The sequence below is a fragment of the Python bivittatus genome, unplaced genomic scaffold (assembly GCF_059951505.1).
Source record: "Python bivittatus isolate LINGU-HERP-01145 unplaced genomic scaffold, Pbiv_v1 ctg000580_np1212, whole genome shotgun sequence".
Lineage (NCBI taxonomy): Eukaryota > Metazoa > Chordata > Lepidosauria > Squamata > Pythonidae > Python > Python bivittatus.
In genome coordinates, this window is record NW_028277087.1 from 6,464,048 (window position 1) to 6,481,712 (window position 17,665).

At 44.6% G+C, this 17,665-nt stretch overlaps 2 protein-coding genes across 3 annotated transcripts in view; one reads left to right on the forward strand and one right to left on the reverse strand.

Moving 5' to 3' along the window:
• Nucleotides 1–9,399, forward strand: part of TMEM259 (transmembrane protein 259) — a 29,016-nt gene extending 19,617 nt beyond the window's left edge. For both annotated transcript variants that reach the window (XM_007435076.4, XM_007435077.4), the window contains exons 6-11: nt 177–277; nt 1,607–1,664; nt 3,469–3,552; nt 5,184–5,316; nt 5,956–6,055; nt 7,118–9,399. In XM_007435076.4, coding sequence (XP_007435138.1) covers nt 177–277; nt 1,607–1,664; nt 3,469–3,552; nt 5,184–5,316; nt 5,956–6,055; nt 7,118–7,822 — 1,181 coding nt within the window. In that variant the 3' untranslated portion in view covers nt 7,823–9,399. The remainder of the gene's footprint in view (nt 1–176; nt 278–1,606; nt 1,665–3,468; nt 3,553–5,183; nt 5,317–5,955; nt 6,056–7,117) is intronic.
• Nucleotides 9,400–10,598: 1,199 nt separating this feature from the next.
• GRIN3B (glutamate ionotropic receptor NMDA type subunit 3B) overlaps nt 10,599–17,665 on the reverse strand; it is a 47,099-nt gene continuing 40,032 nt past the window's right edge. The window contains exon 10 of the mRNA XM_025171120.2: nt 10,599–16,263. Coding sequence (XP_025026888.2) covers nt 15,876–16,263 — 388 coding nt within the window. The 3' untranslated portion in view covers nt 10,599–15,875. The remainder of the gene's footprint in view (nt 16,264–17,665) is intronic.

Consider the following 17,665-nt stretch of genomic DNA (forward strand, 5'->3'; position numbering starts at 1 on the left):
TCTGGGAGTGGAAGTCCACACATTTTCAAGTTGCCAAGGTTGAGAAACACTGCCCAGGCTGTGTGAAAACTTTCTTAGAGAGCCTGTATATCCAACTTCTTAGAGTGCTGTTGAACGAATAAGTGCCCCCATTCCTCATGTTATTTTTTCCACCTTTTTCTGTACTGGTACAACAGGTTTCCTTCGCAATGTAGTCTCTGGGGAACACTATCGTTTCATCAGCATGTGGATGGCCAGGACTTCCTATGTAGCAGCCTTCGTTATCATGGTGATCTTTGTGAGTGCTTTTCTTCTCTTTCTTTCCCCAGCCTGACTCAGTGATTTTGATTCCCAGGATTTCCAACCAGTGTGGGAGGCACCAGACAGCTGAGTTATGCGTCACGGGCTACATGCCAGACATAGCATTGCTCAAGGCGGCTTTGCGTTGGGTGCAAAATGGTTCTCAGTTAAATCAGTTAATATCATGATATAAATCAGTTACTGGGATTAGAAGATGATCCTGCGCATGAAATGGTGCCCACTACTCTTTAGCTTTTCCAGCTGCTGTTTTATTCAGTGTGTATCTCCCAAGTGTCTTGTAGCCTCTGGCTCTTATCAGCAGCTGAACAACAAGGAGAGGAATACAAGATGAAATGTTGCGCAGACGTGTAGTACTTACAGTTACACAACTACAAAGCTCTATATGACAGTTGATGAAAGTAATCAAAGGTTTTGGCTGTGTTTCTGGTTGCAAAATTAACAAAAAGAAAACAAAGATAGTATCAAGGCGTTTAACTCCTGAAGAAGATTTTGTGAAAGAAGGGACTGGTTGTGGTATAACAAAAAACCCAGTGAAATATTTAGGACTTTATCTGATGGGATGTGATTAAGACATATTTCAAAATAATTATTAAAAATATGGAAAGAAATAAAACAAGACCTTAAAAGGTGGAAAAACTTAAAACTTTCCTGGCTGGGATTTATCATGACAGTAAAAATGAATATATTACCCAAGATAAACTTCCCATTTCAAATGACACCAATTCAAGTCTCAGACAAAAATTTGCAAGACTGGCAAAGAACAATTAATAGATTTATATGGAGCGGGGAAAAACCAAGAGTAAGGTCCAGAAATTTGCAGGACTGAGGGTTCTTCTATAATGTTAATACTGTATATGACACACACCTGAAAATAAATTCATTTTTTAAAATTCATTTATGGTAGGGCTGCTGGGGGAATCATCCCACTTGCAAAACCTCTGCATTCCGCTCATCTAGAGCCAGTTTCTTGCTATTTACCAGCCTGGATCTGCATTATCTTGTCATTCAATTTTTAGTGAGATTGGTTAATCCTGTGAATGTGTTACCCAGTTTGCATTTGGGGTACCTCTTAGACAATCCATAATGGGACCTACCTGGAAGAACACGGGTGGATCTGGGAAGTTCTTCTGAGGATAATAACTCATTTCCTCCAACACTAAAAACAAAACTTTGGGGTGGTTAAGTGAATTGTGTCTTTAATTTTAATTCCAGACAGCGATTTTCAACTATCAGAATCGATGAGAACACTTTCCGATTTTCATGGTTGGCTTGGGGCTTTAATGTTTACCTGCCTGTCTCTTTTCAGACTCTGTCTGTTTCCATGTTGTTGCGTTACTCGCATCACCAGATCTTCGTTTTCATTGGTAAGCTTTAAACATTCTTTCTGTGGGTTTCTGTGGTGTGAGCTGTCCACGTGAGCTTGATGAGAGAATTGAGAAGCCACGAATCATGGGTTTTTTTTAGTGTTTTGACTGTAGTTTTTAATATAACATAAGGAGGAACTTATTTAAATGTATTAAATGCCATTAATGTGATTAATCTGAATGTAGGAGTAATTGTATTAGGTGCAGTCAGTACATCTAATCTTAATTCAGTTTAAATGAAAACTTTGCCTGCTCCATTTGCTCTTGGCATACCATGCAAAGATTGGGAGTAGCTACCAACCTTGAAAACCTGCATATTCCTGGCTTAAACACTGCCGTGGTGTATTTGCTCAGTCACTCATGCTCTGGTCACCTCCAATCTGGACTACTGTAATGCGCTCTATATGGGGCTGCCCTTGAAGGGTATCTGGAAGCTTCAACTGGTGCTGAATGCAGTCCTAGAAGAGCATATATTACACCTCTGCTTCGTGAGTTGCATTGGCTGCCAGGTTGCTTCCGGGTCCAGTTCAAGGTGCTGGTTTTGACCTTTAAAGCCCTTCATGGCATGGGGCTGGGTTATCTGAGGGACCACCTCTCCCCGATCACATCAGCCCATCCCATTAGATCTGGTAGGGAAAGTATGCTATGGGTTCCATCGGCCTGGGGCTTGCATTTGGTGGGTCCCAGGAGGTGGGCCTTCCCTGCCGTGGCTTCCTCCTTGTGGAACATTCTCCCCCTTTAGTGAGGCTCGCCCCTTCCCTGCTGTCATTTAGGAAGTCCCTCAACCTGGTTGTATCATCAGGCCTGGGGGTCTTTGGGAACTGGAGACATCCTTAGATGGCTCCACTGTAATTGATATTCTGCTCTCTCCGTGGGGTTTGTATATTTTAAAACCCAATTTTTAAAAAAATTGTCATCATGTTTTTATTTTAATAATAACCTTTTATTTTTTTATATGCCTGTTTTTATTCACTTGTTATTTTATTAATTGTTGTATGCCGCCCAGTCACTTTGTGTGAGATGGGCAGCTATATAAATGTGATCTATACATAAATATAAATAAATAAATTTGCATCCTAATCCTGCTAAATAACTATTTCCTGATACTCTGGCATGTTGTATGCAATGATTTGTTTTAATGAACAGCATAGCCAAGAAATATTTTGTTATTTGTTCATCCTTGAGTGAATCATCATCTTGGTATCCTGGTATTAGATGACATCTGGCTGTTTTTACTGGCTGGAACCCTCTTAAATGATGGAAGTTTAATTTTCTAGCAGGGAGTGAAGTTGCACTGGACCTCTAGAAAGCCTGCAGCTGATGTTCTTAGGCAGACCTGTTACAAGAGACCTTTACAAAGTAGGAGATGCTGGATCTCAGACTTTTTCCCTGTGAATGTTGAGCAGTGGTTTCTCAGTCTAGGACTCAGGCATCTGAAATCAGTGGTTGCTTTCTGATACTCTAGGCTGGGATCTTGTACCTGCTTGCTCTGGAATATCCTCAGCTTTGACCTGCAGAGCCTGTACCCGGCCACTGAGTGGTCCATTTTTCTTGTCCCATGAAGTTGCTTTATACTTGGGAAGATGGGAGCTGTAGCTGAACAGGCCAGGAAGGCAATAGTCCTGCCCCGATACCATCTTACTCTGCCCAGCAGTGGCTCTTCAAATTCTTTTACCTGGGATCCCGTTTAACTTGTGGTAGTTGGCTTTGTTCCTGGGTCATCCTGCAGGCCAAGAAAAATGATTCTAATTTGTCTCTTGCCTGAGTTCCACCTTTTGAACTTGACTCCCTTTCCCTTTTCCAGTGGACCTGTTGCAGATGCTGGAAATGAATATGACAATCGCCTTTCCGGCAGCTCCTTTGCTGACAGTCATCTTGGCTCTCGTAGGTAAGGAGGCCGCCTCAGCTTTTAACCTCCAGAAAGAGTCAGCCTTGGTGGGGAAAGGAGCATGTAGTCCCTTTTGGTCGGAGGGAACCCACTGCTTTTCCAACCAGACTTTACTTGCTTCTGCTTATTTATTTATTTCCCATTTATTTGCCAGCTTACAATTTAAAAAGTAAGAACGATCCCATGGAAAAAAGACTTCATAAGCAGCCCAAAGACAGCCATGTAAACCAAAAGCCCCATCCAATAGTTGCTCAACCCTCAACCTGCCCCAAGACCTCAGAGCATACCCAGGTCTCCAGTAGTTTCCTGAGCATCATCAAAGTGGGAGACTGTCAGATCTTTTAGACTGCTTAGGCCTGAAGCAGGTTCTCCAAGCAATGTAAACTAACTCACATTTTTTTAAAAAACGAATTCATCTGACTTAGAACATTTGAAAATAGAAAGAAAAGGAAGTTGTTTGCCTCCCCAGTCTGTGTCTCGTCCTTCCCCAATTCTGAACGCTTGTCAGATATAAGGACTTCAACTCCCAGAATTCTCAGCAATGACTGTGCTGTCCAGGCAACTCAAGAGATTTGGCCCACCCATCTGGAAGGCACCCAGGTTGGGGAAAGAGTCTCCCCTTTCTATCCATAACCCTTCCAGGAACTGCCTAGGAAAAGACCATTAGGAATGTCAGAATGGCTGCATTGACATCTCCTGCAGCTTCCAGCTTCCCAATTGTGTATTATATTTACTTGCCTTTAAATATACTCATTAAAAAAAGCTAGGTGTGGGAGTTGAATAATATTTCATTTTTCCTCCTTTTAACATGAAAAAGTACCAGGTTTATTGATATGTAGGCACTTCTTTTTACCATAAGCACAGCTGCATGTATATTCTTTTTGATTAAAAAAACCACATTTCTACCTTCTCTAAGCTGTGCTCAAGCTAGATTAATTAATTAATTAAAAGTAATTAATTAATTAAAAGTAATTAATAAATAAAACTAATTTAAACCTGTATAGATTTATAAATTAAGTAGATGAGAAATAGAGCTTGGTCAGTGAAAAGGCTGCTGAAAATGAAGGATCTTCACTAGTGGCAAAAGTTGTTAAAGATGGACAAGTCTCTCTCGGCAGAGGGTTCCAATGATTAGGGGCCACTCCAGGAGGGACCGTCTCCCCCATCTAAATGAAATGTAATTCAAGCACTGATGACATGCAATGAGGAGTTTAATTATTGAGCAAGTTCATGCGCACAACAACTGAATTTGGCCACCAGAATAAAAGCATGCGGTTCTGAATAACATACTCAGCCAACTCTGAGGACAGCTGGTGTGACCACACTATAGAATTCCCACGCCCAGCGTCCTTCAGCCACCCCTCTGCCTTTTGAGATGTCAGCTGCCCCACCCCACCACACTTTCAGAAATATCTTCCAAAGGACTGGAAACATTGTCTTCTTGAAGATGAATGCAGTTTTCTGTGGTTACGCGGAGCACAGTCTGTGGATTTAAAGCCAGCCTCTGGGTTGCAGAGGTTTCATTGGTGCGTGAAGGCATCAAGTGTGTCCCACCCTTGAGAAATATGGAGGGAGATAGCCTCTCAGACAGCATGTTGGTATTCTCTCCCTTTCCTTTCCTCTTCCCACAGGCATGGAGGCCATCATGTCTGAGTTCTTCAATGACACCACCACGGCCTTCTATATCATCCTCATTGTGTGGTTGGCAGACCAGTACGATGCGATCTGCTGCCATACCAACACGAGCAAGAGGCACTGGCTGAGGTACGAACCTGGGACCTGGCTCAGGCAGGGACAGGCCAGCGGCCTCCCTGGGCCAGAGGTGGCAACCTTTGGGAAGCTTGGAGGGGGGGAGCTTTTAACATTTTTGGAGGAGTCACAATGGGCAGAATGGACGAGAACCTATCGTGCCCATGGGCTTTTCAGGGTTCCTCAGAAAAGCAGCTTAGGGAGCCACAGAATGGCCATCCCTGATTTAGAGCAGCACTTAGATCTTCAGCTGACTCTGCCTTGCCTGATGGGTCGTCTGTCTTTAGTGTCACACGCTGCTGGGCTCACTTTTTCAGCTTGGAGGCCTCTTGGTATTCTTGTTGATATGGCCCTCCTGGGTCTAGTTTGGCTCCTAAGCCCTGGCCACTCCAGCATCTTCTCCCAACCAGCTGACCTCCCAATAGCGTCATTGCCACCTTCCTTCCCTAGTTTAATCTCTCACTGATTACAGCACACGGGCGGCTTCCCTCTCTCGGTTGCATCACTTCACTTTTACACTTTTCGACAGTTTGAAGTGAAGGGGGGGGAAAAAACTATTTATGTCCAAAAAGGAAGGATGGAAGCAAACTGGATTTTGTAAATATTGTATATAAATGTGCGTGTATGCATATTTTTATTTCTGCTTCTCTTCAGGTTTTTCTACTTGTACCATTTTGCCTTTTACGCTTACCATTATCGTTTCAATGGGCAATATAGCAGCTTAGCCTTGGTAACTTCGTGGCTTTTCATACAGGTAGGCTACTGGCTCTAAAATAGCTCTTAAAGCATTGAATGGACCCCCCAATCCTGACAGACTGCAAAAGATAGAATCAGTTCAAGAATTTAGCTTTCCTGAGGAAAAAAAAGTATTTCAGACATCATTTACCAAGTTTCTGGTCCGTTTGCTTTCAGGCATGTAAATCACACACACTTGAAAGCTCAGAGGTTATCCAGGTATCATCCTGTCTTCTTGCACACCTAGCCCCAAGTAAAAGGTAAAATCTATATTGTGGAGCACAAAAGGCAGGATAGTGGTAGCTGGTAGAGAATTTTCTGGCAGTGATTCGCTCCGTTGGCTCCCCATCATAGCCAGGAAACTGGTGGCTTTGACTGGCTGCACCGTGTTCACCTTGGGAATCACCACAAGGCCAGGAGAGCAGCCAGCCAGGGGGATTCAGGGAAAGACGGTTGGGATTGCAGGCTTGTGGTCTCGTCCTGCTGACCTGAGCTAAAACATCCCACTCAGTCTTTACCAACTGCCTTTAATGGAGTTGGAGCAGGAATGGGCATGATGCATTTTGCTAAATTAAGGTATGATTCATGCAGGGCAGGGAATTTGGCCTTTCTTAACAGAGTCTGAGTTACTTATTTATTATTTATGTATTTATGTATGCAATTTTTATAGCCGCCCATCTCAATCCAAGTGCCACTTGCCACTTAGATGGCAAATGTGCAGAGTCTCTTCTGTTGTTGTTGTTGTCATTCTATCTTCATTTTGCACAACACAAGGTGGCATAGGTAATGCTTCCACCTCTTATTTTCCCACAACAATAACCCTGTGAGGTGGGTCGAGCTGAAAGAGAGGGACTGACCCAAAGCCACTTAGCTGTCTTTCTTACCTAAGGAAGGACTAGAACTCATAGTCTCCCAGTTTCTAGCCCAGGACCTTAGCCACTACACCAACTGGCTCTCTTTAAAGCTTGAGGAGGGGCATATGGCCCCAATTCATACCCTGTGGGTGGGAGAGCCTCCTTGCTCAGCCCAGTCATTAAGGCTCTTCTCTCCTGCTCCTCTGTTTCCCACCTCTCCCTGGCAGCATTCCATGATCTACTTTTTCCACCATTACGAGTTGCCAGCCATCCTCCAGCAGATCCGGATCCAAGAGATGCTGCTCCAGAACCAGCAGGTGGGGACCCAGACTGCTCTCCAGGATAACCTCAATAACAACACGACGGTTGCTCCAACTGGTTCAGCCGACCAGCAGCCCCACCTGGATGCGAGCCCTGCTGGGGCAGGAGATGGCTCCCTGGCCTCTGGGGAAGACCATATTACCATGGCCTCCAGCACCAGTGTCTCCCTGGGGAATGACTTGAATTGGGTGGCAGAGACAGCGGCTGTCATCACAGAAGCATCATTCCTGTCCAACCTGAGCAGTTCTTTTTTGGACTCCAGGGCTGCTCCAGCAGTTGTGGCTGGTGGGACTTTGCAGGACATGGACCCTGCTTCGAACACGATGACCCAGATTTTGGTTAGTAGTGACGGTATGGAAGTGGGATCTATCACTATTGAGCGCATGTCAACAGTTGGGATTCTTGAGACCAATACACTTTCTGTCACAGCCCATTCTTATTCAGAGCCTGAAGATATTCCTCAGCCATCAGAGAATTCAGCAGGCCAGACTGATCCTCTGCAGACAGACTCCTCACAAGGTTTGGCTTTAAGGGGACTACTGAGCCAGGCCTCTGAAGGACTTGCCGAGAGGGATCCCGGTCCACTTTCCCCAGAAAATATGATCTCTTGATCCTGTGAAGCGGCTGCTTCTCCTGAACTCCTTACTCCGCAGGAGATTGGATCTCTTTCTGATCGCATAACGAATTCCTCTTAGAGGAGAAAGAGGCAGAGCTAGAATGTAAGATACAGAAAGAGTCATCTTTTCTCCCACCTTCCAAGCCCAGGAAAGAAAAATCTGAATAAAAAGAGCAGAAGTGATTGTCGATGTTAGTCCCTGCATCTGAATCGAATCTTTGGGTGCCTCCTCTCCCTTGCAGCTGACCACAGCGGTTTCCGTATCTTTCTCAGTGAAATGCGTTAAGCCCCAGCTTCTCTTCTCCATCCGCCCCCCCCCGCCCCGTTTCTCAAACTGCATGAAATCACGGGACTCCCTCTTGGTATCTGCTGGAGATCTTAATTTGTATTTAGACCCTTTTGTTTGCATTCGGTTCTGTCTGAAGGGGTGCTTGGAAATGCCAGGAAAAAACGGGTATCGTGACAAAGTGTTTTGAATGCAACTTGGATTTGGGTGGGTGGCCAGTGTGATTGTAAAGAGAAATTGACCCTCAAGTAGAAGGAGCAGCATGCCAAGCTGGCATGAGCTGGCTTTAGAACTATCAACGGGAACTCTTACTTGAAAGGTCTTATACTTGAGCCCTAAAAAAAAAAATCTGAATTTTTGTCACTTGGACTGCATCTGCTTATGTATAAACACCATGTTGATTTCTCTTTTTTCTAAAGAGAGTTGTAGAGGATTATTTAAATAACACAACATGCTTAGAAAGAAGTATGTTGTCCCATCCCCCCACCCCCCATCCTTGAACTCAAATCCTTTTCTTCGATAACTGAGCCCACCCAATACAAGTGATTCACTCATCTCTGGAGCTAGGCCTTCCATAAGGAAAAGATGGCAGTCTTAGATGTATTTCCTCTTAGCCTCCAAGGGGGAGAAGTCCAGTGATGGATGGAAACAATTGTGCAGGAGCTCTTGAGATTGTGGCCCCTTAGCACTCATGGTGGGTGGGTGGATTGGAAGAGAACCTTGAAATTTATTTCCCCTTACAGCAGTCTCGAATTGGTGCAGGTTAATGCTTTCAAATGCCAGGCAGGGAATTGCACTTAAGAGTTCAAAGAGAAGAGCAAAAGAGATGGGGTGGGCTGGACTCATTAGAGCCAGTGGAATGGTTGAAAAATTAGTTTTTCTTTTACACTTCTCTTGTCAATTCAGCTGAAGAGTTCCCATATAGCTGCTGCTTACGCACTTAATGAGGATGATTGCATTGTCCGGGGATAGGGTTTCATCCTGCTGTCTTTTCAGCGGGATGCCTCTGAGCAGCAAGTACAGAATTGGAGGAGGAAATAACTTCCCCAGCATGACCATTAGTCACTGCTCTTCCCTTTCTGGAATAAGGCCTCTCCCATCAATTGGGAGCAGCCATGGTTGGCAACCAGATTTCGTAGTTGGCCTTGGAAATGAGTGCCTTTTGTAGATTCCCCAAATCTAGCAAGAGGGAGGAATGATTGGGGGCTGGGTTTGAGCAGTAGGAAGGGTGAGCAGACCCCTGGGTTTCTGAAGGGAGCTCTGACCCCCACCCCCACCCCCCTCCATGACCTTCCAAATAAGGAATTGAAGAGTCAAATCTCTGGAACCTTAAGTTGTGTACCGTAAAGGAGGAGAGAAGCTGAAGGCAGGTCACTCCAGGTTGCGAGAATGTCTTCACTCTACCTTTGCTGGGTGGACTGCCCACTGCTTGGTTTGGAAATCCAAAGATGAATGGCAGGCAGGCACTTCCCACCCACCCCGCATAATGATGGCCCATTCTTGTGCAATAGATGAGTTGTATTCTTGACCATGTGTTGATTCTCTACCCAGATTGGTCACTGAAGACACTTCTATGTAGTCAGATTTTGGGACTTTCTGCTTTTCAGGTTTTTTTGGGGTGGGGGCAGAATTGGATGGAAGAAAGAGAATGAAACTAAATAACCTGAATAGAGTTCATTCTGTTTAATGTACAAAATGTTTGTATGTGTGCGTGTATATATATATATATAGTATATATAGTATATATGCTGTATAAATACTGTATTTAATCGTTATTTGCTCTTTTTCCTTTCCTCATTGTCAAGTATACCCTTTGTGGGGGCAGGGGGAGGGGGTACAAGTGCCAGCACCATAGCAAAATTCACAGCTCCCAGGGAATGTTCATCTGTTCATGGTAGGGATATTCTCTTATAGAGAGCTAAGTTTCCTTTACAGATCTAATACTTCTCTTTTTATTGGTCTGGCTGGTGGTTTTGCCCATCCCCAAATGAATGGCTTTGCTTCTGCTCTTTCTGTTAACAGTCCGTCTTCTGCTCAGCATCACTACTCTTGGCCTCCAGCTATCACCACGCATCCTGGAATTCAGTCACTAATTCAGAGGTTTAGAATAAGGCTCAGGGAAACCAGGGCTTCACCCGTTTACCACCAAACTGCCATTTTAATGTGAGAGAAGCAGGAAGACTCAGTCCATGGGATGTAATCATATATTAAAATTAGAGCAAATTTGAGGTTTCTGCTGGCTCCGCCCACGTTTTGAATTGGCCAGGCCCAAGCGTGACTTTCAGTCACAATATATTGCTCGCTCCTGCTCTGGAAGCCTTATCACTGTTCTTAATATGAACTAATCTCTCTAAAAGTGCCTCTGTTCTTCAGATTACAAAATATTCCCCCAACTGGAGCATCCACCTGCGTTTATTTTTCCATTCCCCACCCCAGATATTGGGCTGTGAGAGTACAGGATCCTTTTGGGAGGAGAAAATCCAAAGCCAAGTTTGCGTTTCTAGAATGTAACTAGGCAAGAAAGAAAAAAAAATCATTTTATTTTTCTAAAAGTGAAAATATTTTAATTCCTCTTCTGGTTCTTAGTCTATCACCCATCTAGTTTTGCTTTAAAATAAATAAAATCAACAGAAGTCTTTTTTAAATGTGCATGGTAGCTGAATTCAGCCTTCTCCCAATCTTGCCCCTTCCAGGTCTGTGGGACTACACTTCCAATTATTTCCAAACATTATGGGCTGGCAGCAGTGGGAACTGGGGTCCAATACCTCTTGAAGGGCACCAGATTTCAGAAGGCTGTTCTGCACGTAGCTGTAAAAGCTTCACAGACCTTTTATGGTCCCACCAACTCCCTTGAATTTGCATTGCGTAAAAATAAATACCAAAGGGAAAACCCCGACGTGGCTGATTATGCGAACCTGTAAGATGTACTTGAACTTTGGTTTCATGCCCAAGAACCATGCCTGCTTTGTTTTTCAGCAAATTCCTTTTGAAAAATTGGGCTTGAGCATTGATACTTGGCATTTAAATGTATTTATTTGGTTTTTATTTATTTGTAAGATTTATAAACTGCCTTATACCAGACGCTGTATGGGAAAATGTCACCTCAAAGAGACCCTGTGGAAACTTTTAGGCACATACCTCATGTATTTCTTTGGTTTCCAGCCTGTTCATCTCCACAAAAAATAATCAAAATGGTGATCGTTGCAGCCTTTCCTGCCCTACAGCGTAACCTTAGTATTACATATATGAGGTAGGGGTGTGCAGAGAGCTGAATTCAAAGTACAAATTCTGTGTTTGGCGCACACACATAACACCTGTTGGAAACGTGTTAAAGCATTTGCATCTTGCTCTGGACTCACGTGGCTACCCACTGCAGCTGCCGTGTAATTACGGGAAATAAGTCATTTAGCGTAAGGTGACCCTGATGGGCTACACAAGCGCCTATGTGTGCTCTGAATTCAGATTTTGCCCTTTAACTCTGGAGATCTGCACAGTTGTAATATGAATTTGTGCATGCTAAGCTGGTGTAGTCTGTCATGGGGCTAGGTTTCTCCGGCTCAGTATGAAACATGACTCCCATCAGGGTGCTAAAGAAAACAGCTGATTTAAATAGGACAGTCTTATGAAAGGCCGAGTCAAAATTGGTGGGGGTGTTTCTATCTAGCTCAGTATTTTCTGCTGCCAGGAACATTTAAGGACAGAAGTGGGCTATCTTTTCCTCTGTGGTGCCACGGGCTGCAGGAGTCACCATGATGCGACATCTTTAGAGGGGCTGGCATTTTAGTCCTTTCCCCCCTTATTTTTTTGGCAAAGGTCACTGCTTTTTATAATACAACGGGCATGCCAAATCCATTGGAAATATAATACAAATATTTGACTTACTGTGCTGCTCCAATGAACTGGTAGTGCAGTTATGTCCCCCCACACTTGAGTGCCATGGGACACTAAAGATTGTCCTTAGGCTGCCCTAGGGTCTCTAGCAGAAAAACCCTGCTGCCCAGGGTTTGTTTAGCGGAAGATGCTGGACACTGATGGTCTTCTCCATGCCATGGATCTGTCTTGCATTTGATCTGTCACTCAGTATGTGGAGCTTCGTTGTATTCTACTCCCATCTCATCTGAAGGACAGTCCCTCCAATCTGAGACTTAACTAGAGATTGAAGTGGTGGCCACCTTGTGCAAAAACTTCTCAACTTTCCACTAAGCTGGGAAGATCTGGGTGACCACCAGATGACAGTGGTGAGTTACCACTTTTAAATTCTCTTTTCTGTCCACTAGTGGTCATCTGGATTTTTTGCAGATCTAGTACCTCTAAGCAGAAAAAAAAGCTTTTTTGCTGGTTATCTATAGCTCACTGCTACCTCTTTGGGAAAAACTCTTGGAGGTGAGAAGGAGCTTTCATTTCAGAGGTTTCTCAGATACCTCCTACTTTTCTTCAACTGAGACCTCTTCCCTGCAGGCCAAGTACTCTACTTGTCACATGCCCTCCTTAGTATTAAATGATACAAGAATTGGGACTCTCTTTGGATTTTGTAATAGCCATGAACACCTCCGTTAATCTCTGAAGTGGTCCCAATCTTGTTTTTGCTTGTACTTAAGCTGTACTTCTGAATTTCCACATCTTTCTTAAAAATTCATTCTGAATCCTGCATATTATTCATTCTCAATTAAAAAAGCTTCAGGCTGGGTAGAACGACAGTGCACTGTCTTTAAATTAAATAAATATAGATGAGAGATTTGAAGCAGAACATACAATAAGCTCAAAAACCAATTCAGGATTTTTTGGTAATGGGCTGACACTTTCTAATCAATTGCTCTTGAGAGTTGCTTGCTTACAAGCTGAGTACATTGTTAAATTGGTTTGCTAAGTCACTGGTAGAGATGAAAAGGAAAACCTAGTATTAAATATACGGAATCAGCAAGTTTGAAATCCTCCTGCCTGTAAACTTGAGTTTGGTTTACCACCAGGCATATGGCTGAGAACCTGACTTCTGCATTCATACTTAATGGAGTAAGTTCCAATATTTTAAAGTCAGTGATGTATTGCCAATTTACTCCAGTTCCTTCAAGTACATTAGGTTTAATGATATAAAATGTGAATTGGTTTGTTATCTCACCAACTCAGTCTCCCCTGCTGCAAAATAAAGAAAAAAATCAAGAATACAATGGAGGGTAGTTTGGGAAAAGTGAGGAACTAAGGAACTATGCCCCAGTCTCTCTTCCTTTCCTCAAATAGAAGCATGTCAGTTTGCGGGAAACCAGGGTGGAGAACCAGGGCTTGATCTGTGTTTTCTATAAATAATACTATTCAGAAAAAGGGGATTTTTCAGGAACCAATCTTAATCAGCCAAAGCAGTCTACAAAACTACAGTTGCTCTCTGATCTGAAAAGGCTTTCTGGAACCTGAGCTATGAAACTAAGTGAAGCTCTGTCAAATCTCATTTGACAACCTAAACCTCAGCCTGTTAAGCCTAAGCTGTTTGATCAGAACAGGGTGCCCTCTACCCCCCCAAAAAACTTTTTCACATCCCAGCATCTTAAGCAGAGAGACTTTGGGGGTTGGCAGAATGTTAAACTACGTAAAGAAATCACGCCTAAGGCAAACGGTTTGGATAAAGCAAAACTGTGCTATGTGTGAACTGTGTTACAACAGAGCTGTGCAGAAGTTCCTCCATTTTCCCACAGATCACCTGAATGAAACCTTGCTTAACCTGAGCTGGTAGGTAAGATCTATAGGTGCACTGCAAATTTTATAAAGTAGAAGATAAAACTTACCCAAACCCCTACTTCCCCCTCCCAGCTTGATTTTCTACTGTACTTTCCATGATACGGTGTGGTCACAGGGCTCGGTGATGTTCTTGCTCTCCTCCATGTTGAGGGGGCCAATGGGGTCTCAGACCCCCTCCCTTTGGCTTTCTGCCCACCCTGGAATAAAAACCTTTCACGCAGATTTGCCTAATTAAAAAGGAAAGTTTCTAAGGATAGTTGGAGCCCACCAGTGCAATCCCACAGCGATAAACATTTTCAAACTCTGCCAGTTTGCTGTGCAAATCAGTAAACTGAATAATAGCAACAAGAAAAGGTCTCTGGGGCCAGATATAAAAAGTGAACTCTGAGGCTGCCTTCAGCAGAGCGAGTCTGAAGTTGGCAGCAGCTCTGTTGTTCATCCTTCCTTCTGGTGCCCTTTTGATGTGTTGGAAATGCCCACCATCTCAAGTTTTGGTTTGGGGCTCTGATGTGTCCACCCAGAATATCAGGAGAGAGCCTGTTCAAGGAAGGCTGCTCTCTCCTTTTTATTGTCCAGAATTGGCTCAGGGGAGGGGAGGGAAGCCAGGAGCCTTCTCTCTGCAAAGTGGATGCTGCACCATTGAACTCCAAATGTGCCAGGGGGTCCATCTGACTTGTCCTGAGTCCAATCAGCAGAAGCTTTTCTAAGCCTCAAATCCTGCCCCCGCTGAGACCAGAGCAAATTAGAGGTGGGCAGGTCCCTCTGAAGTCCTGAAGCCGTTCTTTGTGCCCACCATCTCAAAATTATACAGCCAAATTTTGGTGGAAAACTATTGAGAAATGAAATTATAGTGATGGAGGGAATAGCCATCCCCCAAAGGGCACGTAAGTTTAGGCTTACCCAATATCACTCCCCATTGCTTCCCTCTCCTCCCCTCCAGGAATCCTACCTCTGTCCACTTTGGTGATGTCATTACTTGACCTATTGCAGTCTTTGGTTGCCCTGTCCCCTGGGATGTCTCCCAGTGTCTCCCAACTGCTAGGAACTTGTCCCCTCCATGTAAATAAAACTGTTTCCAAGAATTCAGTCTCTCTTCTGCTTGTTCCATGTGCATCTTCATTAGCCACAGGCTGTGCTGCTAAGTTATGACACCTCTGGCTAACATCAGAACAGCATCCTATCAGCTGAGACTTTGCTTCCTCTGGTCCAGCACTGTCTACTCTGTCTTCCAGAAGCCCCTCCAAGGTCAACGTGGCAAACTTTGTTGAGGATTCCAGGAACTGAATGCCTGCCCCCCAACTCTGCCTCCACCCAGCTATGGCTGTGCCTGATGGACATACGTGGCTAACTTAACAAGTCACACAATTTGGGCTATGCAGCCTGGTTACTAGCTGGCTGTGATGGATAATGAGCTTCAGGGTCCCCGGCAGAGAATTTGCAATGAAGGTTGCTTTACAGTGGATTCAGCCAGAAACAATCTGCTCTCCAGAATACGTGCTCCACCCTTCTGCTCAGCCTTCTCCTGTCTTCTCTTAGTTCAGCAGCTCCCGTTCTTTGAAGCTTCCTAGAAATTGTGCCTGGCTAGTCAGGTGTCAAAAGACTAGCGAAAGCTCAAGAAGTGTGCTCCTTCTAGGTCGCCCAAATCAGCAACAGGGTTTCACAGAACAGAAAGTAACAATCAGCACCTGCTGAACATGGACCCGTGAAGGCAACTTAGTACAACTGTGAATTAATTAACTCGGATCCCAAACATAACTAGTCCTGCCTGTTTGTCGGCTGTTGTGCCACCATCTTTCTCAGCCTGATGGCTTTTGCAATAGACAGGGATGAAGTGGGGACTTTCCACATGCAAACAAGGGTGACCAGCAACCCACGGCCCCTGGGATGAAAACTGATCTGGGGAAGGCAGGGAGAGCTAGAACAAAATGTCTCCCAACAAATAGTCTACTTCTCTCATTGTTTGGCTTTTTGCACCGGCATTCTTCACCAGGAACAGAGGAGTCCGTACAGAGTCCAGTTCGATTGCCCCACTCCATCACCTGTCCTCATTGGTCTCCCTGATTAGTGCCTTCAGGGCAGGGGGCAGCCGAGGAGCTTTGGGGGGTGGTCCAAGGGCCACCATGAGCTCGCTCTTCCGCACCAGGGCTTCCCTCAGCTGCTCCCGCATAACCTCAATTCTGCTCTCCAGCTCCTTCAACTCCTTCTGCTTGGCTTCCTTGCTGTCCTGCTGGGGGTCCTGGCCGTTCATGCAGTGCCAAACAACAGGGCCTTGTCTCTCATCTTCTGATGCCTCCTCTGGGGCGTTATCAATGTTAAAGTGCACCCGTTTGTCTTCCTTCTTCATCGCTGTGCAACGGAGGTTATTCCAGCCTGCCTGGCTGGGCAGCGGCTCGGGTTCATTTGGAGGCTGTTGAAGGTTGCATCTTTGGAGGAAGGTAGAGGGAAAGAATAAAGAGCAAAAAAGTCATGATGTCCCATTTTTTCTTTAAAAATGGAATTGCGACAATTTAACAATCCCTTTAAAAGTACTTGCACCTTTTTACAGGCACACACATATATGAAAATGTACAATGAATTCCAATCCTAAGCTCAGTAAAGATGCACAAACTTGGGAAAAATAACAGTAGAGACACAGACCATTTAGGATGAAAATATATAATTTATGAAACAGCCCAGGAATGGGCCTCCTGCAGCCCAAATGAGGCAGCTTGATCTTTTCTGCACCCCTTGGAGCCCCTCAAAACGTGCTTCTGTAAAGACCAACAAAAGGAGGCCATTTGCTAATTTTAGCAGGAAAACCCTGCGAAAAATGGGCCAAAAACTCAGGCCTGGTCCCTCTGTTGATTTATTTTTTCTTTGTCCCATCCCCATCGTCCTCAGCTGCCAAAAAAGAAAACAGATAAAATAGTGCATTCACCCCAGCCAGAAAAAGATTGCTTGGCAGGGGAGTCTGCAGAGGTGTGTGGTAACATCGTGATCAAAGTCCCACCCCCTTGTATGTGTGGGCCACAGCCAGCCAGCAGGGCCTTTACATGTCCATCTTGTGCACCCACTGCGTCCATTCGTGGAATGGGAGGCTCTGCTTGTGATCGCACATGCTTTGGTCACCTGCCAGTGGGACTATTACAATGTGCTGTACATAAGGCTGCTTTTGAAGAGCATTGGAACCTGCAGCTGGTCCAGAATGCAGCAATTTTAGGTGCACCAGGATATGTGTACAGGTAGTCCTCATTTAGTGACTGCAGTTGGGACTGGCATTAAGCAAAGTGGTCATTAAGTGAAAAATAATGTGACCACTACTGTGCTTATGATTTTACTTGCGCTTTCCTTTGCTTCACAGCATCAGAAGGATACAACCCTGAACAGCTAGGCAAGTCCAAATGGCAGGGCAGGTTTTCAGAACTCGACTCATGAGGAAGACGGTAAAAGGGCAAAACTTATAGCCCTTCTTCCCCATTCCCCTGCCCTTTGGAATGCTTACCACAGCGCTGGAATAATTACCAAGAAGGAAATTAATGTTTGAATGTTCGTTCACTGGAGAGGAACGGATTACAAGAGAGTAAGCAGGCTCTCTTGTGTAATGGGGAATACAGTACACATTGAAAGGAAAGTCAGTCACCAGCTGCTTAGGGGGGGGAAATCCTTTAGTGTGAAACTGATTAGGGTCTTGTCAGTTTCAGGCAGCAGCTGCCAGCCAGCCCTGGCTACTAATAGACTAATTAAGGTTACAGAGCTGAGCTTGTTAACTTGCAATTAGCACTTTTTAGGGACAGGCTGTGCTGTGGAGACAAGCAGCTCAGGAAGAGATGGCTTATTTAGGCAAAC